This window comes from Neofelis nebulosa, chromosome 1 (assembly GCF_028018385.1).
Source record: "Neofelis nebulosa isolate mNeoNeb1 chromosome 1, mNeoNeb1.pri, whole genome shotgun sequence".
NCBI lineage: Eukaryota > Metazoa > Chordata > Mammalia > Carnivora > Felidae > Neofelis > Neofelis nebulosa.
In genome coordinates this window covers 158887674-158913624 of record NC_080782.1, presented here as the reverse complement: position 1 = coordinate 158913624, position 25951 = coordinate 158887674, and the positions used below count along the sequence as shown (strand labels likewise).

General features: G+C 54.3%; 1 protein-coding gene across 1 annotated transcript in view; it reads right to left on the bottom strand.

Moving 5' to 3' along the window:
• Nucleotides 1-4199: 4199 nt before the first annotated feature.
• Nucleotides 4200-25951, bottom strand: part of LOC131488270 (nuclear pore membrane glycoprotein 210-like) — a 61476-nt gene continuing 39724 nt past the window's right edge. Inside the window, 10 exon segments of the mRNA XM_058689912.1 lie at nucleotides 4200-4282; nucleotides 4647-4695; nucleotides 5862-6046; nucleotides 8216-8281; nucleotides 12105-12177; nucleotides 12280-12365; nucleotides 12576-12697; nucleotides 13802-13998; nucleotides 14030-14261; nucleotides 17403-17428. Of these exon segments, the coding sequence (XP_058545895.1) occupies nucleotides 4200-4282; nucleotides 4647-4695; nucleotides 5862-6046; nucleotides 8216-8281; nucleotides 12105-12177; nucleotides 12280-12365; nucleotides 12576-12697; nucleotides 13802-13998; nucleotides 14030-14261; nucleotides 17403-17428 (1119 nt within the window).

Below are 25951 nucleotides of genomic sequence, written 5' to 3'. Positions count from 1 at the left end.
CTCAAGTTCCAGTTCAGTAGAGAGATTAAAGACACTACCTTGTACAATAAAAACAGTCCTTGCAAAGAAGAGGGGCTGACATTCTGACATGATAAAAGCTGCCGTTCCCATCCCTCTGGTCTCCTCCAGCTGAGGCGGACAGGGCTTTTGGCATCTGGTGAAGGGGAATCTGGGAAGACACGACGAATCAGCTCCCGCCATCTCACCCCCATGCCGCCCTGAGCTCCCGGGGGCCGGAGTCTGCATGTTTTTTAAGCAAGAGGGCCGTACCCAACAGACGTTCCTGCTGAACCACTGTCCTCCAGATCTGTCCGTGTCCTCTCCTCCTGGGCCCCTGCTTTCAGGTTTCTGGGGAGACGAAAGAGACCACGCTTGTGGAGTCCTGTCCACGAGGGAGAAGGCTTTGCATGCCACATCCAGACCATGGCTAGCAGGACCACCCCTCTCTCCCGGAGGCCACAGAAACACACAGGAGGCCAGCTCCCATCACTGCCACTGCCCCACCACAGGCACAGCCCGAGAGCTTGGCCAGCGGTGGGCCTCGGGGCCACCAGACACAGAGCAGAAGGGAAGAGCACTGGTTTGGGAGTCACAGTTCATGGTGGGCCCTGCCCTTACTAGCTGTGCAACCGCAAGCAAGATGCTTCACTTCTCTGAGCCTCAGGGTCCTCATCTATAAAGTGGGGCCATGCAGATAAAGAGGGGATCAGCCAGCACATAGCAGGTGCTCAAGAAAGGCTTATTTCAACCAGTCTCACGGTGGAGGCCAGGAAAGTAGCTGCCTGGAGGAGGAAAGCAGTAGAAAGTCAGACACTAGACTTTTTAATGAGAGTCTGAACACACGTCCGCACAATAAACGTAAGCCCACTGATAACACATCGCCACGCCACGATAGCACATCGCCAGTCCACCAAAATGACATTGAAGATGAAATTAAATAATCAAGGGAAACAGAAGCTCCAACATTTTTGTCCTGTACCTCAAACGATGGTGGTTTTTGCCCCCAAGGATGTGCCCACTCCATTTTGGAGACCCTGGACATGTCCACATAACAATCAAGGATTTATCTAAAATATCCGATTTTAGGAGCGCCTGCGTGGCTCAATCAGTTGAGCATCCGACTTCGGCTCAGGTCATGATCTCACGATTCGTGGGTTCGAGCCCCGTGTCGGGCTTTGTGCTGACAGCTCAGAGCCCGGAGCCTGTTTCCGATTCTGTGTCTCCCTCTCTGTCTTCCGCTCCCCTGCTGGTGCTGTGTCTCTGTCTCTCTCAAGAAATGAACAAACATCAAAAATATGTCTATACAAAAAAGAGAGCACTGATTCCGACGTATATGAAATTAGGAAGAGTTCTGAGATGGGAGCCTGTCCTTAAAGGACACGTGGGGTTTCTGGAGGCAGCCGTGGAGGTGTGGGAAGGGCATTCCGGGCAGAGGGAGCAGCGTGGGCAAAGGCACCAAGGTGTGACAATGCACAGGTGGGCGTGGGTGGCAGGTAGCCGCCTGGCCACCCCACCTGGGCAGGTTTCAGAGCAAGAGAGATCCCCGTGCCCGTGGCTAGGACAAACAGGATCGGGGGAGGGTACACGGCCCCTGCCTGCTCACTGAGTGGCGGCTCAGGCCTCAGTGCACTCTGGGGCATCCTCTCCCAGGAGCTAGTCCAGGACGTGTGTGTGACTGCCCTGCCCAGAGAGTCCCCTGAGGTCCCCAGCAAGACAGGAGCAAGTCTGTGGGAACCCCCGCCTGCCCCCGCAGGACAGCAGCCTCTCCAGGCAGGAGTGGTGCTCACACAAGGCACCAGTGGTGGGGGGGCAGGAGTGGGGGGAGATGGTGGGAGGAGAACGCCATGCTCTTAATTGCTGCAGTTATCCAAAACGCATTAGCGGCGATGATTTCCTCCAGATCCCCTTTCTCCTCCCTGGATGTTTTGGCTGCTTCGCCATATGGCGGGAGTTAAAAATACAGCTCAGAGGGAGGGGGGCCGCAGGCAAGCTACTAGGGAAACTTCTGACAGCCTTAGGTTGGGGAAGCGACAACACGGCATGAGCACACCTGACACGGCAGATTAATAGGGCCGGCTGCGGACCCCTGCTCCTCCTCCCATTGAGACCAGCAGGAGGGGGCAGAAGTGACCGTCCAGGGCTCCCAAGGTCGAGTCACACAAAGCCTTGCGGCTCCCACCAGCCTTTTTGGAACACCGGCTCTGGGAGCCCCGGGCCACCACGCGAGAAGCCCGACCCCCTGAGACCGCCGTGTTGGAGGAGCCACACGCACACCCTCCGGTCAGCAGTTCCGGCTGAGCCCAGCCTTCCAGACATGTCCACAAGTTCCCAGATACGAACATGAGGTCGTGCTGCACCCTCCAGACCAGCTCACCTGCTACGTGAATTCCACTGAGTAACTTCCATGGACAAAGAGAGCAGAAGAAGCTACCGATGAAGCCCGGCCCACCCCCCGACCTGCAGAATCTCAGGAGTATAATTTGTTACACAGCCACCGATGACCAGAGCTTTTGCAGCGAGTGGGAGAGTGAGTCATTCATTCATTCATTCGCTCATTCAACACATTCATTAAAACCCACCCTGAGGCAGGGCCCCTTACAGGAACACCAGAGACAAATCATTCTCCTCCTCCCCAAAGGAGCTTCTGGGCTGGATCATCAGCACCCACCCAGTTTGTCTGGGTCCATCCCATCTACCCGTCTCCCTGATTGGCAGCTTTCTCCCTGGGGGCCTGTCACTTCTGGCCTTTATGACCAACGCACTCTTGTCCAGTTCCCACCCCTGCCTTCATTCTCTCTGGGCAAGGAGATGTTCTGCCTCTCAAACAGGTTTTAGTATGCTTGGAAAAGCCATCTGCGTACTAAAACAACAAGGGTATTTAAATGTCGCACTAGAAAATACCTTTTACCAAAAAACAAAGTAGTAAGGGAGGGACAGGGGAAGAAAAGAAGAGATAAGACATACTGAGAATGAGTAACAAAGTTGCAGACATAAATCCGAACTTATTAAGGATTACTTGAAATATATGAAACACTTCGATCAAAAGGGAGAGACCAGAAGAATGGATTAAAAACACATAATCCAACTATGTGCTAAGAGAGCCACTTTAGATTCAAAAACACTGTGGTGCTGAATATAAAAGATGGAAAAAGGAGGGTGCCTGGGTGGCTCAGTCAGATAAGTATCTGACTCTTGGTTTCGGCTCAGGTCATGATTTCGCGGCTCATGGATTCGAGCCTGGGCATCAGGCTCTCTTTATGGACGGCGTGGAGCCTGATTGGGATTTCTCTCTCCCTCTATCGCTGCCCCTCCCTGGCTTGCTCTCTTTCCCTCTCTCAAAACATAAATACGCATTTTTCAAGCAGATGGAAAAATGGATATCATACAAATAGCCAAAGAGAGCAGATATCAAACACAGACTTTAAGACAAAATCTGTTATTACAGACAAAGAAGGACATTTTATAAGGACCAAAGGATCAATCCATCAGGAAGATACAACATTTACAAACATACATGCACCAAGCAACAAAGCCCCAAAGCACATAAAACAAAAACTGACAGAAATAAAGCGAGAAATAGACAGTTCCCCATGGACAGTTGGAGACATCAATGCCCCGCTTTCAGTAATGGGTAGAACAACCAGGCAGAAGGTCAGCAAGGAAACAGCGGACTCGAACACCGGAAACCAACCAGACCTAGCAGACAGACACAGAACACCTCCCAACAGCAGGTGCGTACTTCCCTCAAGTGTACTTGGAACATTCTCCAGGGCAGATCCTATCTTAGCCCTCAATAGGAGTCTCAGTCCGTTTCACAAGGTGGTCATCGTACAAAGTGTATTCTCTAAGCACAACAGGCTGAAATTTAAAGAGCCCCCTACCGATGTCTAGATGATAGCTCTCGGGGGAATGTGCTTGGCTCATCCTTGCTCAAACCACAACCTTCCCCGCCACCCTCGCCTCTCTGTGCCTCAGTTTCCCCACCTGTACGACAGTGGTACCTCCCAGAGCTGTAGTAAGTGGGTGTAATAAACAAGTCAGCTGTCACTACTATTACTCATTGTCGACGGAGGGTGGCAATGACAATCCCTCACATTCCATCTCGGGGTGAGGAGACATTCATTCATACAACGGGTTACGGCTTTCAGAATGCCTTCGCTTTTCCTGTTTCATCTTGTCCTCACTGCAGTCCTGCAGGATCACCCGCTAAATGGGAAAAAGTTGGTAGTGGTGAGGCCCCAGTATGGTGGCACAGTGGGCGCCAGGAAGGGGGCAGGTTGGCCTATGGGTGGGCATGGAGTGGGGGCTGATCAGCTACCCGGACACCCCTTGTGGGTGTGGAGTATCTTATGTACCTCAAAGTTTAGAGGTGCTCAACTGGGTGACAGTAAAGCCTCAAAGAAGTCTAGACAGAGTTGTGAGCCTATAATGGGCTGGGGAGGGTGGGGGCAGGCAGAGCATTCCAGATGCCTCTGCTTTTTGTGGGGAGGCCTCCATTCTGTTGAAATAACCTAAGTTTCCCCTTTCACTGTGGGTTACAGGGATGGCCACGGCCTCTCTTACAAAGGCTTGGGTTTGTGATCGGCTACATTAAATGTGCAGAAGTCAGACAGACGATAGAGAGATAAACGCCAAAACCCACTCACTGGATCCTAAATCCCGCGACTTTTCTCGAACATCAAATTTCTTCTCCGCCTAGGTAAGAGGGAACAGCAGCGACAAAAGCTGGCAAGGATGAGGGGCAATGTGCTTCACCCGTAATACAGATTTATCCTCACAGCCCCTCTCGGAGGGAGGTGATATTTTATAACCCCGTTTTACAAGTGAAAACACTGAGACCCAGAGAGGCTGAGTAACCGGCCAGAGGCAGTACAGCCAGATCATAGTGGAGGGGGTGGCCTGGTCCCACAGTGCCTGTCCTGCGTATGAGCATGTACTATGTGTGTGCCCCAACCAGGAGCTATCTAGACCAACCACCCTGGGGGAGCTGAGTGTCCCTGCATGGGCTGCTTCTCCAGAGGGGTGAGTGAGAGGGGCGGGCTGGAGGCAGGGTCCAGGGACGTCAGCCGGCCCCCACTCACTCCCCTGTCCAAGAGCACTGCAGGCAACAAACACCTACATGCACTCTGCCATCTGGAGGCTTTTCTCCTGCTTAAGCAACGCTCTCTCCTTCCCATCTGGACAGGTAGTTGTTGGGTGAGGGGAAAGGATGGGACCACGTTCCTTTTATCCACAACCCACGTGTTTCTGCTTAGCTCCACCAGCACCCCATGCCCCCAGTCCTGTAGCGTCTCCTGAAGCCTCCTACTCGCTGGCCCCTGCTTCCGCCGGGGACAGGGGTCCCATCCACACCTGAGTCCAGTCCTGGCCCTCCTCTGGGAGGCACCCCCCAGGGACGCCTGTCTCCCAAAGTCCCTCTGGGACTCTCCAGCCCTGCTTGCCCTGCCCACTGCTGTGCGTCCCGTACCCCTTCTCTCCCTTGTTGTCCCCTTGCTCACTCTGTTCCAGATACACCTGTCTCTTCATTGCATCTTGGCCATGCCAGGCACCCTCCCCTCTGAGGGCAACCCCAAAAGGGAAATCCAGTCGTCCCCCTGGATCCACTCTCCCCTGTTGGAGAAAACGAAGCCGAGGCTCAGAGAGGTTCATTTCACAGGCCCGGGGACAGGAAGAAGAGCTTGGTGCCCTGGCCAGGACCCTATCAGATTCTTACCCCCAAGTTGACCACATGGACCACCGGCCCATTCACGTTCAGTTTCAGGCTGTCCAGAGACCCTTGCAACCTGTCCCCGAATAATCCACACTCATGCACTCGAGGATGTCTCTGCAAGGCTCCCTAGCAGCTGCCCCCTCCCCCGTACCTCTGGACACGGGCTGAGGACTTTCTGTGTGAGCACTGAGACCATCCAGGCAGGCAGTGGGGTCTCATGCAGCACCGCATCTAAGTCTGCGACATCAGACACTTCACAGGCAGGTTGCAAATGACCTGCCGCGAGGCTCCTCCGGATCTGCCAATCCAGGACACCTTCCTCGGAAGCCCGCTTCCCTGTGGTTGAGGTGAGGGGGGCCAGGCCCAGGTGCCTTGACTCCCCAGAAGGCCTGACACTCTTCATGCAAGGGCTGCCTCAGAGCAAGCAGGCCATTCAAATCAACAAGGGGAGGGAGCAGAGCCAGAAGAGGGGCACATATGTCCACCCTACCGTACGACCAAGCGTCCCAGTGTGTCCTGATGAATGAACACATGGAGAGAGGCCCGAGGCTGCTTCACGAAGAGCTCTCCAGCAGGCTAGCAAATGCCCGCATGTTCCGAGTGGGGAAGTGAAGCCAACTCACAGCGGAATGCCCGGCACGGGCTGGGTGGCGCCTGACAGCTTAGAGAGACCCTTCCCCCGCACATGTGCACCTGCTGTCCACGACCACCCCGCCAGCGGCAGGCCTCCATCAAAATTTTGCCAAAAAGGGATTTGGGCTCCTGGCGGCGAAACAAATTCTCCAAGGGGACCACAACAACGAGAGGCCGATTCTGACACCTAGAGGGAAAAGCCATAGCCGTCCCCTGGGCGGGTGACCATGCTGGAGTTAATTCTGGGTGGTCTGGGTGAACCGGCCATACAGATCTGGAAATAGCTGCACACGTTTCACAAAACACTTACTCAGAGCAGCGAACGGCTTCAAAGGCACACAGTGTGGCTCCGTGAGCTGCGTGAGCTCTGGCGGCAGACAGACCTGCGTGGGAACCTGGCCTCTGCCACTGGGTGATGGCGCACAACCTGCTTCAGAACTCCCTGAGCCTCAGTTTTCATATCTGCAAAATAGGATGTCAACAGCTCACGGCTGTCACAGGCTTGGTGCGTCAATGGAGACACAGAGGAACAGGCTCAGTTATTACCGCGGTTTGACTACAATCGAGTATTCTAAGGTTAGGCGCAAAATAACCCAGGGTTTCTGTCCTGCTGCTCTGTGAATCTCGCCTCCTCCCAGAAGGAAAGGCAAGCATTTCACACGCAGGGCTCAGACACGGCACGCACAGCTTGGCAGGGGGGAGCCGGTCTTGTTCACCAGCCCACCCCCACTACCCGGCTGAAATCTAGGCCCTAAGCAGGTGCCCCGGGGCTGGTCCCTGCCTGTCTGGACCTCACCTGGCCCAGCTGTTCCCACTCACAGGCCTGGCGTGGCCATATAGCACCTCCCACCCTCCAAACCTGCCAGGTGCCTCTCGCCTCCCCTTTTACATGTGCTGTGTCCCTGGCTTGATATCATCCTCCTCCTTCTCTTTCTAGCTCAAATGTCACCTCCTCCAGGAAGCCTCTGTTGATGCCCGAGGGCGGCCATCTGCTTCCTGCTCTAGGGCGCCACACCACTAGACCCCACTTCCTACCCGGCCCGATATCTCCACAACCTTCTTCACAGGCTTATGTCCCTGTTCAAGGGTGTCCAAGTAGAGGCAGTGGGGGCGCTGCCCGGATCAAGGACAAGAATCGGGCTCAGGTGCCCGAGTGTTCGACAGTTCACGAATGAAAGGACATGCAGACTGCAAAGCACGTGTGCACTGTTCAGCCTGTTCCTGGTATACAACAGGCGCTCCATAAATGTTCCTTCTCCATCAGCATGGTTCCAAATACCCTCAAGAACGGACAGGCATGTAATACGGCGGAGAGTACAACAAACTACGATTGCGGAAGCTGAGAGGGTGTTCTGCCTTGTACGGTTCTTTCCATTTCTCTGCATATTTGAAAATTTTCGTAATAAAACGTTAGGGAAAACAACCCTCAAAAGCATTCTCAGTATGCTAGCTGTTCTTGCCCCTGGAGCTACCAGCTATCAGCTGACTCTGATCTTACCAAACAGAAGCAGCCCTCCCCCACTTTACATGGGAGAGGAGGGAGATACTCAGCCTCAGGAGGCCAAGGGCAACGCTTTGCCTTACTTGGAAAGCCTGCGCTGCTGGGAGGTGGCGGAGGCAGGACGGGGTTCCTGCACCCTGGCTACTGGAGCAGGGTTTAACTGCTCAGGTGTTGGTCACTGGGCGGCCTAGAGGGTCCTGAGAGCAAGGCCAGGGCAGCTGGGGTTGGGGACACATTGGAAAAACTCAAGGCTGCAGCTCCTCACCTTTTAAAACAGAAGCACTCGGCGTTTACAATAACTGGTCTGGCATATCCTCCTGGAAATATAAACCCTACGGAGGCTCAGGATTCAGACTCCAAAGGCCACTCACTGATGTTGCCACTCAGCCAAGTCTGGTTCACAGCCGGGCCCGTGTCAGCCACGGCCTGGCCTGGGTCTGCACCGGGTGGGGAGTGGCAAGGTCGAGGCCCAGATTACTTCCAGGCCATGAGTGCGACCCCGGACCGCCTCTCGGCCTCATCCGCCGCTTCTGTTCTGCTTCAATTAGGTCAGTGCACTTTCCCCACCCCAGTTCTTGCTGAACACCCAGCTTGTCTGTGTTTGTTTGTTTGTTTGTTTGTTTGTTTTTTCTGCTGCTCTGTGGCAATTATTCAGATGACACTTACCCTGACAAGCTCAGAATGGTGCCCTTCCCAAGTTAGGCAAAGCGTCGCTCTTTCTTACACAAACAGCAAGCAAAGAACAAAAACCACGATCAGCTGTCAAAACACTGTCACAGACAAAACAGCTGACTAGTAGCCACCCAGATGACAAAAAATGCTGATGCCCCCAAGTTCCCGATGCTCACCCCCCCCCCCCCCCCACGGCACAGCCCCGAGATCTCTACAGGCTCCGGGAGGCCTGAACCCAGAGAGCCGAGGGGGAAACAGACATGGGAACGAGAACACGCACGGCACTGCTCCCTGTTTCTTCCCAAGCCTAGCCAGATAAAGAAGCTTTTCACGATTTATCTTCCAGGCTGTAAAATAATAATTTGCTTAGCTTGTCAGACGGCTGGGGGAGAACTTCAGAGAAACGCTCTTCCTCATCTTTCTGCGGATTCTACCATCTGCTGGAAAAATCAGAGCGCCTCACCCCGCGCCCTCGGAGCTGAATGCATTTTGCCCAACCAGGACAAGCTTCTCTGAGCATGTTCTAGCTCGTGCTGGCCGGGGGACATCCTCCCCGGCACTGGGTACTCGGCTTTATCTTGGCCGGGAGAACAAGAACATTCTTTCACGAAGCCGTGAACACAGTGTCTCCCTCGGCCACCTTCTCCGCCGCCCTCTCAGATCAGGAAAACCCTTGAGGCCTCTCTCAGCCCGTACGCAGTTCCCACTCTCTGCTAAGAGGGGGGAAAGGAGACAGGGACAGAAGGTTCTCGGGGCTTCAGACCCTGAAGCTCAGGTCTGGTACTTCCAGCTACCCTGAAGAACAGAACGGCATGCTTTCAGAGGCGTCTTGCCGGGACCCTCCCGAGTACAGCTTCTTGCGTCAGTGACTTCTTGCCTGCCACCCCCTCTCTCCGCTGGCCACCCTTAAGCTTCCCTCTGAACTGCTACACCACCATCACCACGAATGTCACCACAGACCCGGGGAGAGCGCTCGTTTGGTAAGTCAACAGAGACTGAATGCCACTGGAAGCCTCCCCCAGAGTGAGTCACCAACTCAGAGCTTCAGCAAAACGTCCTCTTGGAGTGATGTGACAGCTCTTGAGGGCCGGAGGGGACGGGGAAGCGAGGGAGGCCGCTTCACAGGGCCCTCTCTCCAACCTCTGCAGGCTGGTGTCTACGTCTGCCGGGAGACTCTGGAAGATCGGAGGCTGGGAGGGGTCACCACGCTCAACCCTTGCCCCACTCACTGCCACCTCGGGTGATGCTGAGGGCCCGGACTCGGTGATGGGATCCCACACGGCAGGACAAAAGCCACGTATGCTGGGCTTCCTCTGGCACTAGGAGTCACGCAGGATCCCGGCAGGGGGAGGGTCGCCTGATCATTCTGCAGCAGGGAGGGCTGTTGGGGGGTGGGTGAGAGCAGGGGGCTAGAGCCAGGCCACCTGAGCCCCAATCCCGGCTCCGTTACTAGGGGGTGAGAGAACCTGAGTAAGTCACATGACCTCTGAGCTTCAGTCTCCGCATCCATAAAATGGGAGCAGCAGCCGTTCCTGCCTCGTGGTAGCGCCGTGCCCTTGCAGCGCACTGACACATGCACACGCCCGCAGCAGTGCGGGGCACATGGGAGGCCTTCAGTGCATGTAGCCATAATGCACTCATCCCTGCTGACCAGAGATCTGGCTCCGTGTCAGTGGGGCCGGCTCAAGTTCAAGCTGACTTTGGAAAGGAAAACACAGCAGTTCTAATCAATCCTGCCTACCTTCATCCACTCAACAGGTATCTATTGAGTGTCTATTATGTACCCCAATCTCTAGCGGGAGGGAACAGTCCTAGAAACATCATGAGAACGTAGCCCGCTAAACACTGGATATGAATTCTGATGTCAGAAAAACGTCAACTAAATAATCCAACGGAAACAAAGTTACCCTCTTTTTTTTCCTGTCATCTTCCCGTTGTCCCCAAACTTGAGAAACTCACAATGGTATCTTCCAGCAGAGGACTTCCGAGGAAGGGTTTCAAGTTTGGGGTTTGAGAGTATCTACCACGCTCGGGGGAGGTGGTACGAGATCACTGTTGTCCCAGGATGAGCCTTTTCAGTGGTCTCCCCCTGCATCTATCTGTTCTCCCTTCTGGATACGTAGGTGCAGCCTGTCCACGTGGTGGCGGGGGCCAAAGGGCTCCTGACTCCAGCCAGAGCAGCTGGCGGCTGCTGAAGAAATGGGTAGCCAGGCGTGCCTTAGCCTGACACGCTCTGTGCACCCTTGCCTACAAGGACCCCTGTCTGCAGGCAGGAGGGCCTGGGAGCCGGCACGGGCAGTGCCCACTGGTGGGTGCACCAGCACTGGGAGAAGGTGGAGCCAAGTGCCCCAGCAGGAAGTCATCCCGACGCTGTGGTCTTGCACTGCCCGTCGCCTCGGGAAGCTCACGCGCAGGTGTTCCCTGCTCCATCCCAGGTGGCCAACCCCAAGTTGCCCTCGAGTTCTGGACAGCCGTTCTAGCTCCACACCCCCTGCACCGGGCCCCAGGGGGTCTCAGGCAGGTTGTCAGGAAGTTCACTCACCTCCTGCCAGGGCACCGTGGGCCCCAAAGAACAGAGAAACCGATGGACAAAGGAAGAATCTGAAATGCATTAGGCACCTACTGTATGCCAGTTTCCTCCATGCCCATTATCCTCCCTTAACCCTCAGAAAAAGTATGGGAGGCAGCTGTGATCGTCCCTGCTTTGTGTGCATTAAAAACAAAAACAAAAACAAAAACAAAAACAAAAAAACAAAAAAAAAACCCTGAGGCTAAATGAGGAGGCATGACTTGTCCCATGGTCACTGGCTGAGAGCCGGCCATCGGTCCCAAGTCTGCACGTGTCCCCTTCTCCTCTTCCTCTGTTCTCTGCCCTTGCCTTTGTGTCTCCAAGCACATCACTAACAGTTCTGCACACAGTAGACACTTCATAAAAGTTGGCTGCTCTCAAGGGGGTTGGTGAAACCATGCTCCTCAGGCATAGATCATTTTGCTACATAGATGGACAGTGGGTGGGCACGTCAAAACCAGGTGTGGAAAAGCAGCCCTCAGCTCACTCCCCCTACACGGTCCAGTGACCCAGAATCCCAAGGGTGTGAGAAGGCACGTATGATACCACGTCCCCCCAAGAGCCTCCTATGAAGGGAGGGAGGCGGCCTCCCAAAAGGCTGGGACATGCAGTGGATGCTAGAAATGGGCCGGCGCGCTCCATCTCGACGGACCAACCTGTTCTGTTAATATGCTGGTGCCACACAGTCTCGTTTGTCACGGTGCGTTCTGGGGGCCAGCAGCATCCACAGCTCCTGGGAGCTTGTGTGCCTGCCCTGGGCCTACTGGTCAGAATCTGGATTTTAGCAGGATCCCCAGGCACTTGGTGTGCACATGCAAGTTGACTTAGAACTTGACTGGTTGCGGTTCCTCTGAAAGGGGATGCCATCACAGGCTCTGGCTGTATCTCAGTGGAGGGAAGCCAGTGTGACAGAGCTGGGGACTTGTGAAATAAACCCCACACCCACATCCCCAGCTCCCCCCTCCAAGGCCACCGCCCAGATGCAACGCTGGGGATTCCCCACAGCAAGCAGGACTCACAGTCTCCATCCTCCCTCTTGGTCACCAGAGGTGACTCTGAAGAGAAGAAAGGAATGCATTCCCCAGGACGGTGCTGGGAGGCATTTGCCAACAGCGTGTGTCACTGTTGCCTGTGAAAGTGGACCGTGCGTCCCTGCCCTTGTGTGTCGCCTCCCTGAGCTGCTGAGGACCTCACCTGGGCCATCCCCAGCTTCTCTTTCAGTCCCTGCAGGAGGGTGCGGGGCTCGATCTCCTGCAATAGCACCAAGTAACCCACAGCCACTGTGGGAGGGACTGAGTGACACCTGAGTGACACCAGAGAGCCAGGGGTGGGGCGCACGGAGGGAGCAGGGTCTCTGCTTTCTCTCGCTGACACCAGCTAGGAGCTATCCACACGCCTCACGAAACCTTCCCAGGATAAAGAGAAAGCAGGAGTTTGCTAGTGGGCCTGCCACCCCAGAGCCATGAGGCTGACCCACGCCCTGACCTCACCCTCACAGCCCTCCTTCTTCAGGGCCCACGAAAGCCCAGAAGCACTGCCCAGAACCGGTGCAGGAAGCAGGGTGACAGGCAGGGGTCCTCTGTCCCACCACCACAGCCTGGCACAGCTGCTCCTGGTGGGGGAGATACCAGGTCTGAGATGGCTGTACCTGGACTCTGGGAATCAGGAGCCCCTCCCCCCCACCCCCAACAGGATTTGGGAGTCAGGGTCAACTCCTCCCCCATCATCCCTGCCTACCCCCAGCCTCCCAGGAAACCTTTCCTGAAGCTACTGATCACTATCCTCCTTCCTCCCTCCGTCCCCCCCACCCCGCCCAACACAGTGTTTTTCTCCTCTGCCCCGGGTCCAAACCATGGAGTGTGGCCAGGTGGTCCCAAAGACAGAAGGACGGAGAGGGCAGACAGGCTCACAGCACCCCGGAATCCAACTCTGGAGTCACCTGAAGCCCCCGTGCCCCCTGTCTCTCCCCAGAAAGGCACCCGGACTTCTGCGGAGAGGAGCCCCGCACCCGACTTGGGCAACCCTGGAAAGCGAACGGGCTGCTTCACGCAAGCTGTGAGCTCACCCCAGGACGCCTGGGGCCAGCGCGGCCGGGCAATCCCGCCCCCATCCTGTCCCCCCGCTTAATCCTTGGTCCGAAATAGCCAGGGGTAATCCCAGGGTGAGGCGGGCGGGGTATAACCCCCGGGCCGCGAAGGAGGAGACGGAGGCGTCCAGAGGGAAGAGACTCGCTCATCTCCAGCTAGAGGGAGTATACGGTCCCTCCCGGAGGGACAGAGACGCGAGTGACCCAGGCCCGCTCGAGGGCGGGATCTGCGCCTCCCGCACCCCCTTCCCACTGGGTCTCGGGCTCTCAGGGTCAGGAGTTCTGGCCCCACAACCCAGAGCCCCAGTTCTGCGCGCGGACAGCAAGCACCCAGTAGCGAGGCCGATCCCGCCACCGAGCCTCGGGGGTCGCTGGAGCCCGAGTCCGGAGCCGTCCGTCCTCGGAGAGCGGGCGGGTGGAAGCGCCAGGCAGCGCCCCAGAACCTCTTTCCCAGGGAACCCGGTCCCCGCCCCAGCTCCAGCCCCGGGTCTGGGGTCCACCGGCGCGCCCTCTGGACTGGCTTCTCCCCGCCTCCGCCCAACTCCCCGCCCAGCCCCGAGGGGAGCGGGCCCCCCTCCCCAAGAAGTTCGCGCACCCTCGACACGCCCGCCGCCCCCGGTGCCTGCTTACTTGTCGCGGCGGCAGCCGAGCTCCGGGATGACGCTGAGCGGCTGCGGGCCGGCGCCAGGGCTGGGGTCCGGGCGGCGAGCGCACGCGGCCAGGTGCCGCCGGTGCCGCTCCAGCAGGTCGGCGTCCTCGCGGCTCAGCCGCGCCACTTGGCGCTCCAGCTCCTCGATGCGCCGCCGCCGGCGCGCCAGCAGCTCCTGCTGCGCCGCGACGATCCGGGTCAGCTCCTACAGGTACTCGGCCGCCATGCCGGGGGGCTTGGCGGCGCTGGTCATGGCCCCCGCCCGGCGGCCGGCAGCGCCTCAGGCCAGCGGGCGGCGGGGCGGCGGCGGCGGCGGGGCGGCCATGGCTGCGCGGCGGGGACGGTGGCTCGGCGCGGCGCGGCGCGGGGCTCGGCCCGGGGGGCGCGGCGGCGCGGCGCTGCGGCCGCCGCGGGCAAGCGAGGAGTTTTGCAAAGTGCCGGCTGCGACGCGAGGGGGAGAGGGATCCGGAGCGGCCGGCGCGGGAGGAGGCGGGAGGGAGGGAGGGAGGGCCCCGCGCCCCCGCGCCCCCGCGCCCCCGCGCCCCCGCGCCCCCGCGCCCCCGCGCCCCCGCGCCCCCGCGCCCCCGCGCCCCCGCGCCCCCCGCGCCCCCGCGCCCCCGCGCCCCCGCGCCCCCGCGCGAACCACTACCGCCTCATCACCCGCCGCCTCCCAGCCGCTCTGATGTATACATTTAATTTAAAAAGAAATTCGGCAAAATATATCTTCATATTGCCATCAGCAAACGATTTTCAGGGTGAGTAGAAAAATAGTTAATAAATTCAGAAGAACTTTGAATTTTTAAAAAACATCGATCTCCTAAGCGCCGGGTTTGTTTGGTTGCAGACCTCTACAAGTTTCCTAGACCGTCCATTCTGCGTTCTAACGGGTTGGTGGCCCTGATGCCTCCAAGATGTCAACCCAATATAAAATGCATCATAAGATTTAAACAGACATTTTACCAAAGAAGACAAACCAGTGGCAAATAAGCCCATAAAAAGATGCCCAAGGGGCACCTGGGTGGCTCAAGTGGTTAAGCATCTGACTTCAGCTCAGGTCATCATCTCACAGTTCATGAGTTCGAGCCCCATGTAGGGCTCTGTGCTGACAGCTCAGAGCCTGGAGCCTGCTTCAGATTCTGTGTCTTCCTCTCTCTCTGCCTGGAGAGAGATAATTCTCTCTCCGATCTCTACCCCGATCATTCTCTCTCTCTCTCTCTCTCTCTCTCTCCCTCCCTCCCTCCCTTTCTCAGTCTTTCCCTCTCCCTCTCCCTCTCTCTCCTTCTCCCCCCCCTCAAAAATAAACCTTAAAAAAAAGATACTCAACATCTTTAGTCATTAGAGAAATGCAAATCAACACCACGGCGACTTATAAATGACACCCAAACCGTAAGCAACCAAAGGAAAAGCAGATCAGTTGAGTATCACCGAAATCAAAAACGTTTGTGCTTCAAAGGACACCAGTCAAGAAACTGGAATTGACAACCTACAGAACAGGGAAAAAGAGTTTTTGCTGATCATATATTTGATGAGAGACTTGTATCTAGAATATCTAAAGAGCTTTTATAGCTCAATAACTAAAAAGGCGGGATAACCCCGATGTAAAATGGGTAAAGGATCTGAATAGACATTTCTCCCCAAGCAGATATAATAAGCACATGAAAAGATGCTCACTTTCAGTAGCCCTCAGGAAAACGCAAATCGAAACCACTGAGATATCCCTTCACACCTTGTGGGTGTGGCTAAAATTAATTTAGCCCGTAGGTTGGCTAACATTAATAATACAAAAAATAATAAGTGTTGGCAAGGATGTAGAGAAATTGAACACTCAGACACTGCTGGTGGGAATGTAATATGGTATGGCTGCTTTGGAAAATAATCTGGCAGTTCCTCAAACATTGAAGCCATATGACCCCGAAATTCCACTCCTAAGTGTACAGCCGGGAGAACTGAAAACATACATTCACACAAAATCTTATACATAAATCCAAAGGTCCGTCAATTGAACAATGGATACATAACAATGGTATATCCATACCATGAGTATTATTTGGTAATAAAATGGAATAGAATACTGACATGTGCTCTAATATGGATAAATCTTCCAAACGTTATGCTAAGTGGAAGGAGTCATGCACAAAAGACTATGTATTGTATGATTCCATTTATGCACAATTCCCAGAACAGGTAAATCCACAGAAACAGAAAGCAGATCTGTGGTCACTTAAGGGCTGGGCTGGGGGTAGTGGGTAGGTGAAGAATTCTTTATGGGGTAAAGAAAATGTCCTGAAATGGACTGTGATGGTGTTTGTAAAACTCCCTGACTGTACTGAAAGTTGTTGAGTTGTATACTTTTAAAGGGTGAACTGTGTGGTATGTTAATTGAACCTTGATGAAGCTGCTAAAAGGAAAAAAAAAATGATTATTTACTAGAATGGCTTTAGTTAAGAAGACTGACCGTTCTTCCAGAGTCCCCATGCGGTGCAGGGTGGTGGGGTGGGGAGCCAGGGGTGGGTAACCAGTTTCTCCAGGCTCAGCATGAATCCCTCCCAGAACCCCTGCCCAGTTGGGGACATCGATGTGACCGTGGGGGAGACCCGTCCTGCCTGACCCCAGTGCACATCTGCAACCTCCCGCCAGAGGCCTGGCCCAGAGGAGCCGCAGATCATTGTGTTCCTGTTGAAGAAATAGCATTGCTGGCCTGTCACTTGGACACATTCTGTTGGCCAAAGTCCTGAGTCGAGCCAGGTTCAAAGGAAGCCCCTGGATGGGAGATGCCGTGCACCGCCAAGGGTGTGGAGACAAGAAGGGGGCAGCATCAGGCCGTTGGTGTAATTGTGGCTTACGTGGCACCAGGTGCGCAACAGGGGCTCCGTAAGTGAGGCTTACATTTCATTTCAAGGGCACACCCATCTCTTCCTGCAGCTTGAAGCCAGGACTGTGGTGGGATGAGGGAAGGGGCTTTTTCTCAGGACACCCCAGCGGCCAGGGCCCCTTGATGGCATCGTAAACCAGCCCCTCCTCGGCAGGACCAATCTCTGTTGTAGCTGTCGCCTTCCATGTGCCATCACATGCCCTCCATTGATGTCGGTGACTATGACGTTAGGTGCTACTGCGGCCGTCTGCCTACCCGGGGGGACACTGTGTCATGGGGCTCCCTTCCGATCTTCCCACTCCCGGCAAGCGTGAGGAGCTAGCGGACCTGCTGAAACACGCAGTGTCTGCTTGGTAAGTTGAGTCTCACTGTAGAAGGCCATGGGAAGAGCACAGAGGGCTCTGGAGGTGGAGGCAAGATGAGTGGAGCCTGAGGAGAGCTGAAGTCCCCGCATGCCAGGACAGCAACTGCCTGCTAAACCCTGGCTCCAGCCACCTTCCCTTCACCCCGAGCTGGGGCCGTGCCAACAAGCCCAGCATGGATTCCTGGGTACGGATGATGAGGTTGAAACCCATGACAAGAGTCACTTGCCCAACGCCACCCAGCAGGTTAGAGGCAGAGGGTTTTGTCCTTAAACTCCAGGCTCTATATACATGGTTTCCCCCCACCCTGCACCATTTCCAGTGGTTTATTATTTCACAAGACCTCACCTTGAAGTGAAGCCTTCTTTCGTACTCTATCATAGAGGGGACAGAGAAAAGGGGTCAAGGTACAGCTACCAGTGCCCCCCCCATTACTGGACACCCACATTCCCTCCTCCCCACTCTACCATTCTGCATTTCCTCACATTAGACACGTCACATGCTCTAATGCCTTTGCTTTTTTGCACATGCTGTTCCTTCTCCCAGATACTCCTTTCCCTTTCCCGTACTCCCCAGACTGGCAAATTCCTACCCATCCTACAAGACCCAATCCAAGTGACTCCTCCCTCCAGAAGCCCTCTCAGACTTCTTCCCTGGCCCACTTGAAGGCTCCTTTTGGTTCTTTGTGATATTTAAAAGATGGTCTTTACCAGTTTGATGGGGCTGTAGAGAAACAAGCACTAACTCTTAGTCACTGCTGGAGTGACAATTGGCACAAGCTCCTCGAGGGACAACTGGAGAATCGAACTGTCCTCCAGATGTCAAATGCACGCACCCTTTGACCCGAAAGCTCCAGTATTAGAAGCCTAGCCCATGATAAACTCACTCGCGTGCTCAAAGGAATCATGGAGAGTCTGCTCTGAGGACCTTCTGCGGCCTTAGAGGACATTGGGTGGCTCCCTATGGATTGACGAGAGTGACCTCAGGACAGAGGGAGTGACAAAAGTTGGGCACAGGAACGGTAGACACGGATGTTTCTACCAGTGTGACGATAGGAAGGGATATGCAGATTGAGTGCTTGAATATGTATAGACTATTTCCAGAAGGATACACTCCAGATAGTGCTGAAAGTGATGCCTCTGAATTCTTCTACTTCCTCATGTATATTTTACCATTTTACAAAGTGTTGAGAGCCTAGCAGCAGGAAGAAGACTGACCCTACAGACTTTCGTAGAGGTCGGATATCGTTTTCCATTCGCACATGTATTGCCTTTTCAAAACACAGCCATAATAATTAACTGACAGAAAACAAAAAATCTCAGGGCATTACATTCTCTATGCACATCTGTCTGTCATTTCCACCACATTCTGCAGGCTGGAACCATGTATGATGAATCCCTGTACCTCCACTCCCACATCCTGCCACAAAGAAGGGCTCAGGAGATATGTGATGAATAAAGAACGAACGAATGAACAAACGAATGAACGAATGCATGGAGGAGGGAATAAGTGACCGAGAAGCCTGCAGTGTTACGAGGCAGGGGCAGTCCCTGAGCTCCTAGTGCAGACCCGAATCAGCACAGGGATCCTTCCCAGAGCTCTGCTGGGCTCCCTGGTTCCCTGAACCCTCGCTGGCAGGAATTAGGGGCCAGATGATCAGGGAGGAAGCTCCATCCTCCCCCTGCACATCCTCATCCCTACCCCTGGCATTTCTGTCTTCACTCTCTGCTTTGCCTGACCCTTTATTAAGCACAGACAAGTAGGAGAAAGTACAGACAGGCAGACAAACAAAAAATGGTGGATCAGGACTCAGAAATTCCGTTTGGCCACCAACTTGCTATTTAACCCAGGGTAACTCTCCTCTCAACTGTCTCTTTAAACTTTACGTTCCTCATCTGTAAATGGGCAGACTAAGCCCCCTTTCCAGGCTGCTCTGACGGCAAAATGGGGTCACGTATGGAAACGCTTAGAAAGAACCTGGCACATGGTAGATGTTGTAACATTGTCCCCTGCTCCACACTCTGATCTCCGCACTCCACACTCTGATTTGTCAGTGTCACCACGATGGAGTTGGAATAGAGACACCACTAAACAGTAAGCATGATTAGGAAACTAAGTATGTATGTTAAAAATATCAAAGTAGCCATTAGAAAAATAGAGAAGGCATGATTTTCAAAGCAGTAGGGGGGAGAAATGGAACAAAACCAGTTTGATCGGTTTACAAATGAAACAATGAAATTATAATTAAAAACATAAACTAAGGTGGCCAAATGAGTCCAAACAGATCAACAAGTGCAATAAACATTAATGTTTTCAACTCCCTTATTAAAAGGCTGAGACTCTCAGGACTGTCCCCATGCCCAGCTGCCTGTATTTACAAGAGGAAAGGCATCGCAAGACCCCCTCCAGGTTGGAGCTCCCGCCTCCTGCCCCCCCCGCCCCCCGCCTCACCTGTGCTGATGTTCCAGACCTCCAATCCTCAAACTTGGCCATTTGGCCCTGCCCGGTGGGGGGCTGGGGAGCACTTTGTGGTCAGCCCAGATGAGGGCCCGCTGGTGGATGCAGTCAACTTGTCAGTCATCATTTTTCTGCAAATCAGAAGGGTGCTCATCCCTCAGCTGTCCCGCCTTTCACAAACAGGTAACTGCTTTCAGGGCCCCTGGGAGCAGCTGCCCACAACAAGTAGGATTGAAGACCCTCCCGAGGTCTGACACCCCCAGTGCCAAGCTCCTGGAGTGTGTGAGCACAGAGCATAGTATCAGGACTCAGGCCTGTTCCAAGTGCCCCTGGTCCACTGTCTGCTGGGCCTAAATGGAAGCCTTTGATCTTCCCTTCAGAAAAAGGAATCTTCAGAATTACATTGTTAGCACTGACGCCTGTCTAGGCAAACAATCCCTTTATGACAAATGAAGAGGCCCAGAGAGGGGGTGTGGCTTGTCCGAGGACACGCAGCCCACCCTCAACGTAACCCCAAATTTGGTCATTAATGCTGCCTTTGTGAATTTTGCCATCACCAGATACTCCTAAATGCATTCTTGATTTTTTTCTTTGATTTACTTTTCTTAACAAAATACTTTTAATTTAAAAGTTTTGTTACCGAAACATATTTAGTCTGCAATAAAGCTTTGTTGGGGCACGTGGGTGGCTCAGTTGGTTAAGTGTCCAACTTTGGCTGAGGCTGTGGTCTCACGGGCTGTGAGTTCGAGCCCCGCGTCGGGCTCTGTGCTGACAGCTCAGACCCTGGAGCCTGCTTCGGAGTCTGTGTCTCCCTCTCTCTCTGCCCTTCCCCCACTCGTGCTCTCTCTCAAAAATAAATAAACATTAAGAAACTTTTTGAAATAAAGCTTTGTAGCACTTGCCATAATTAGAAGTTTATCTATATAATACAACAGGATGGAAAAAATGTTAGTATCTGGATAGAAGGTGTTGTCATTCTACACTGTGAGTTGATGGCTGTTCTTTCTAGATTAACAAGGGCTAGAGAGGTGTTAAAGGCCCAGTAGCACATAGCTGAGCCCTTCCCTTCATATAATCAGAGGGACTGAAGAAGAGAGACCTTTCTCTCCCTATGACCCTATGCTGTTTGGTGTGCTTTTGTCCGCATCTCAAACGACCCTTGGGGACTTGGTCTCAGGTGTATGAGGGCCCCGCAGGGCTGGTCCTAACCCCACCCCAAATCTCCGTCTTTCATCTGTAAAATGGACATAAGAATATCTACTTCTGAGAGCTGGTGGAGGCCATGCAATCAAATGAGGAAATAGGGGCGCTCAAGTGGCTCAGTCAGTTGAGCATCTGACTCTTGACTTCGGCCCAGGTCATGATCTCATGGTTGATGGGATCGAGCCCCACGTCGGGCTCTGCGCTGACAGTGAGGAGCCTGCTTGGGATTCTCTCTCTCTGCCCTTTCCCGGCTTGTGCTCTCATGTGCTCTCTCTCTTTCTCTCTCAAAATAAACAACAAAGAGAGAGGGGGGAGGGGAGAAGGAAGGAAGGAAGGAAGGAAGGAAGGAAGGAAGGAAGGAAGGAAGACGTGAGTTGCCCAGCACAGTGTCGCCCTGGGAGGGACTTAGAGTTGCCATTGCTGCAATAAATCTGAGGGGGAACAGCTTTAACAACACCCACCATGGGAGGCATGCGTATCTCTGCCCTTTTACAGACAGGAAGCCTGAGGCCCTGAGACAAGGCCTTCTCCCCTAGGCGTCTTCAGCCAGGAGCCTCTGAGGGGCCCATGAATATGTTTGAGAAGGGGAGTGGGGAAGGGAGGAAAGAAACACACTGACAAACACGTCAAAATGAATGAATGTTTAATTAAATGTCCAGAGAACGTAACATTAGTCAACTAGTCAATGGCATTTCAACTCAGCTCTGATACAGTTATATATAAATTCTATTTAATGAGGCATGTGGGTGCCTTTTAATACGTTTGACGTGATGTGGTGTGGATGGGCCAAACAGGACCTGGCAGAAGCCTTAAGATAGGCCTGCCCACACAAAGGAAGAGGTTTGTCAAGGAGTCCACTTGCATTCATTCATTCACCCATTCATTCATTCGCCCAGCAAGCCGAGAGTCTGCGAACTCAGCAGAGCCCACATGACAGTCCCTGATTCTGCTGGGTGGTCGCTCAGAGTCACTGCCTCCCTCCAGTGCTCATCTCTTAGTATCTCATCCTGAACTCGATTCCTCCCTCCATCTCCCCCCAGTGCAGGGTCCCTCCTGTACACATGGGGAAACGGAGGCTCGGAGAGAGCAAGGCAGGCATGAGGTCACAGAGGCTCACCCCGTCGGTGGCAGAGCAGGGATTAGCACCCACGCCTCCCCGCTGTGCCTCTCCTGCAAGCAGGCAGGCCTACGTCCCCCAGGGACCCTCTCCTGGATCCTCATGAATATGTACGCGGCTGACCCCATCCAGCCTCCCCTCCTTCCAGAAGTCTGCCAGGAAGCCCATTACGGATTCATGTGGCACCGCCTGCATTTCTAATTAAGAGAACACGGTTGTTCTAATTTTAACATCAGTCCCGTACTACCTCTGACCCTCCCTGTCGCTTCTACAAGGGATGTTTTCGCCTCCAGAGACCACGTGCGGCCCTAGCTCTCTTGTCTGGTACTTGGGATGAATCATCTTCTGGAGGGCTCTTGGTAACGTGGGCGACTTGAATCCCTTGTTCTGGGGTCCCCGACGGATGCGTCCTCCATTAAGTGAAGAACGCCCACCCAGTTAGCACCTGGGCCAGGCTGGGGGCTGGAGGCCACGGTCCCTGTTAACCATGACCCTAAGAATAAAACCCAGCCGCCTCCCCAGGCCCGCCAAGCCTCTGCTGCTGACTTCTCTCTTCCAACTCTCCCTCCTGCCCCTCCCCCCCAGCCTAGGATTGCCAGAGGAAATACAGGGCGCCCAGCTACATTGGGATCTCCCAAGAAGACCAAATGATTTTTTAGTATGAGGATGCCCTGTGCCACATTTGGGGACATGCTTATACTAAAAGCTCTTTTGCCGTTTATCTGAAATTCTCATTTCAGAAATGTAACTGGGGGCTCTATGTTTGTATTTGCTAAATCTGGCAGCCCTATTCCAGCCACACTGTCCCCATGCTATTCCACGATCACACCCGCTAGCATTCCCACTTCAGGGCCTTTGCACGTGCTGTTCCTGCAGTCCGGAACACTCTTCCTGCCCCATCTTTGCAGATTCCTCAACTCAAACGTCACTGCTGCGGAAATCCTCCCTGACCACCAGACTGGAGCACTATCCCACCGTCACTGCCATCGTCCTCTCTTCCGCGATCCGGTCTTACGCCTCTTGGAGCGTTCAGCATGATCTCTGAGGTGATCTTACGTGTCTGTGTTTTTCTGTCTCTCCCCCCACGGCGTCAGCTCCACGGGAGAAGTGAGTCTGCCCAGCAGGGGGCCGGGCACACGCCTGCATCTTGGATGTTGTTCAGTATGTACAAGTTACCCCCCCTTGCAAGGAGCTTTCGTTTCGTCTACACTGTAGCACCGGAAACCCGAGCAGGGGGGTGACCGATATGTCCTTGGCCTCCAGCTGGCCCTTTGTAGGCCAGCAATTCCGCCCAGTACTTTCCATCGGTTGACTCATTTAACCTCAAATCAGCCCAGGTGACGGAGGCACCACTACTGCTTCTATTTCCCAGGGGAGGCAACGGAGACACAGAGAGATTCAGCCGCTTGCTCATAGTCACAGAGCTCAGGAGAAGTGGAGTCAGAATCTAAAGCCGGGCCTCCTGATTCCAGAGCCTGCACGTGGAAAACAGCGGCCCGGCCCAGCGCCTGGCTTCATTCTCTTACGTGTTTACAGCAGACTCCCAGAAGCCCCGCCCCCCGCCGCAGAACCTCAACACCCTCCTGACCTCAGCCAGACACTTCTCTTCCCCCACCATCGCCCACCCAGCGCCCACGCAATCCCCTGTCTTGTCCCCGTCAACTTAGCAACTGCCGCCCCTCTTCTTGGGGACCCTTCTTTCTCTTGTTTACCAGAAAATATTTTACTATTTCATCGAGATGTCTGACAAGCGTCCCCTCTTCCAGGCAGCCCTCCCTGACCATCCCCTCCGTCCTAGCACTAGGCTGGGGCCTCCTCCGGGGCTTCCTCAGGACTTCTCCCACTCTGGCCCTGGTCCAAGCCTGGGCTCTCTCCGTGCTAGACCATGAGCTCTGGAAGGGCAGAAGTGGGCCGGAGGCCTCCCAGGGCCCCAGCACCCAGTACAGACCGGGCTGAGAGGGTAATAGAAGTTCAGGACTGTGAGCACTACCCCTCCCATCAGCAGGGAACCTCAGTTGCTTCTGTCCCTTCTGTCCTCAGCAGGACTTTGGTTCCCATCTCGGGCTGTCCCCGGCCACCTGGAGCTGACTCCCCCGGTTGAACTGGAACAGGGACAGCCACTGAGTTGGGGCAGCTGGTTCATGGAGGGGCTTCCAGAAATTACATCCAGGTTGGGATTTTGGCTCAACAACTCTCAATACCCACCCAGAGGAAAGCCCATGCCCATATTTAGAAAGGTATCCTAGGGAGGGGCACCTGGGTGGCTCAGTTGGTTAAGCATCTGCCTTCGGCTCAGGTCATGATCTCACTGTTTGTTGAGTCCGAGCCCCACGTCGGGTTCTCTGCTGTCAGTGTGGAGCCCGCTTTAGATCCTCTGCCTCCCTCTCTCTGCCCCTCTCCTGCTTGCATGCCCTCGCTCTGAAAGACAAACATTAAAACAGTTTTTTTAAAAGAAAGTTATCCTAGGGAAATAATCAGACAAGTGCACAGAGACGAATGAGGATGCACATTTCGGGGACCAGCAAAACAGTGGAAACATTTATAACAAGAAAATGGTATAGGGGCAGCCGGGTGGCTCAGTCAGTTAAGTGTCCGACTTCTGCTCAGGTCGTGATCTCGCGGTCCGTGGGTTCGAGCCCACACCGGGCTCTGTGCTGACAGCTCGGAGCCTGGAGCCTGCTTCGGATTCTGTGTCTCCCTCACTCTCTGCCCCTCCCCCACTCACTCCCTCAAAAATGAACATTAAGAAATTTTTTTTTAGAATGATAAATAAAACATCGGAGACCAGCTGCTGCCCACTCCCCAGGGACTGGTTTTCTGACTTGTGCTGCATCTATCTGCCTGCATCAGCTGTTTCTCTTGTGCCGTTTGTCAGCCACAATAGCCACATCCCCTCCAGCTAGAGCCTTTGCTCACGCTGTTCCCCCTGCCCGGATCACTCTTCCCTCCCTTCCTTGCCTGGGTCACTACCACTCACTCCTCAAATCCCAACCCAGTCCTCACTTCCTTGTGGGGGCCCTCCCTGCCCAGATCACATCCCGCAATAATGTGGGCCTCCCAGGAACCCGTCATACGCGCCGTGGTCCCTGGATTGATTGGTGTGATTCTTGGTTTATCTTTTTCCCCGATTGGACCGTAAGCTCCACAAAGGTAGGAACTGATCTGTTTCACTTCCCCATCTAGCGCAGCGCCTGGCACACAGTGGGTGCTCAATATTTGTTGAAAGGATGTTTACATTAATGAATCACTAATGGATACAGACCCACACTTGCCGATGTGGCAAGATGCCTGTGATATATTTACATGCATGAAGAACATAGGTTACAAAATCTCTACTGCTTGCTGATGCTTTTGCAAGAAACACAATTTTTCTGTAAGCATTTATATAAAAGAAAAAAATCTTGGAAGGAAGAACAGGAAATCGAAATGCAATCAGCAGAGGGGCTGTGAGGGGATGTTTCTTTTCTTCTTGCTTATCTATAGTTTCTGCTTCAACTAGCTCAGATTACTCGGTAATTAGAAAAGTGCATACGAGTCCCCGGGGGGTCTCTTTGAAGCACAGGTTCTGATCCAGCAGGTCTGGGGCGGGGCTCCAGGTGACGCCCATGCTCTCAATCTAAGGGCTAGTCTCTCTCTCTCTCTCTCTCTCTCTCTGTCTCTCTCTCAGATGTCCAGAATCAGGCAAGGAGAGCCAGGGGCTTCAGCCCCTCACAGTGGTCATTATTGGGTAAATGGGGCCAGGGTTTGGCGGGGAGCTGGCCTGCTGGCCTGTCCAGCCCAGCTCAGTTATCCTTCTGCCGTCTAACCTCTCTGCTGCGGAGGACAGGGCAGCCCCTTGAGGACAGCAAATGTGCTGCCTGAGGACCTGGCTCAGAAGGCAGCCTGGGGCCTGGGCACTGGGGCTACTCCTTCACTGGACCCTCAGCACTGCAGAACTGGGAGCACCTGATCAGAACTGAGGGGGACACTGAGCCCTGGACAGAGGAGGGGACTAGACAGAAAGGACCAGAAGTAGAAGCCTGGGGAAGAGAAAGGGGCACAGGCGAGACAGTGTTTTCCCCAGATACAGCCCATCCACTCCCTTGATTCACCAGTCATCCCGCCAGCTACCACCAAAGCG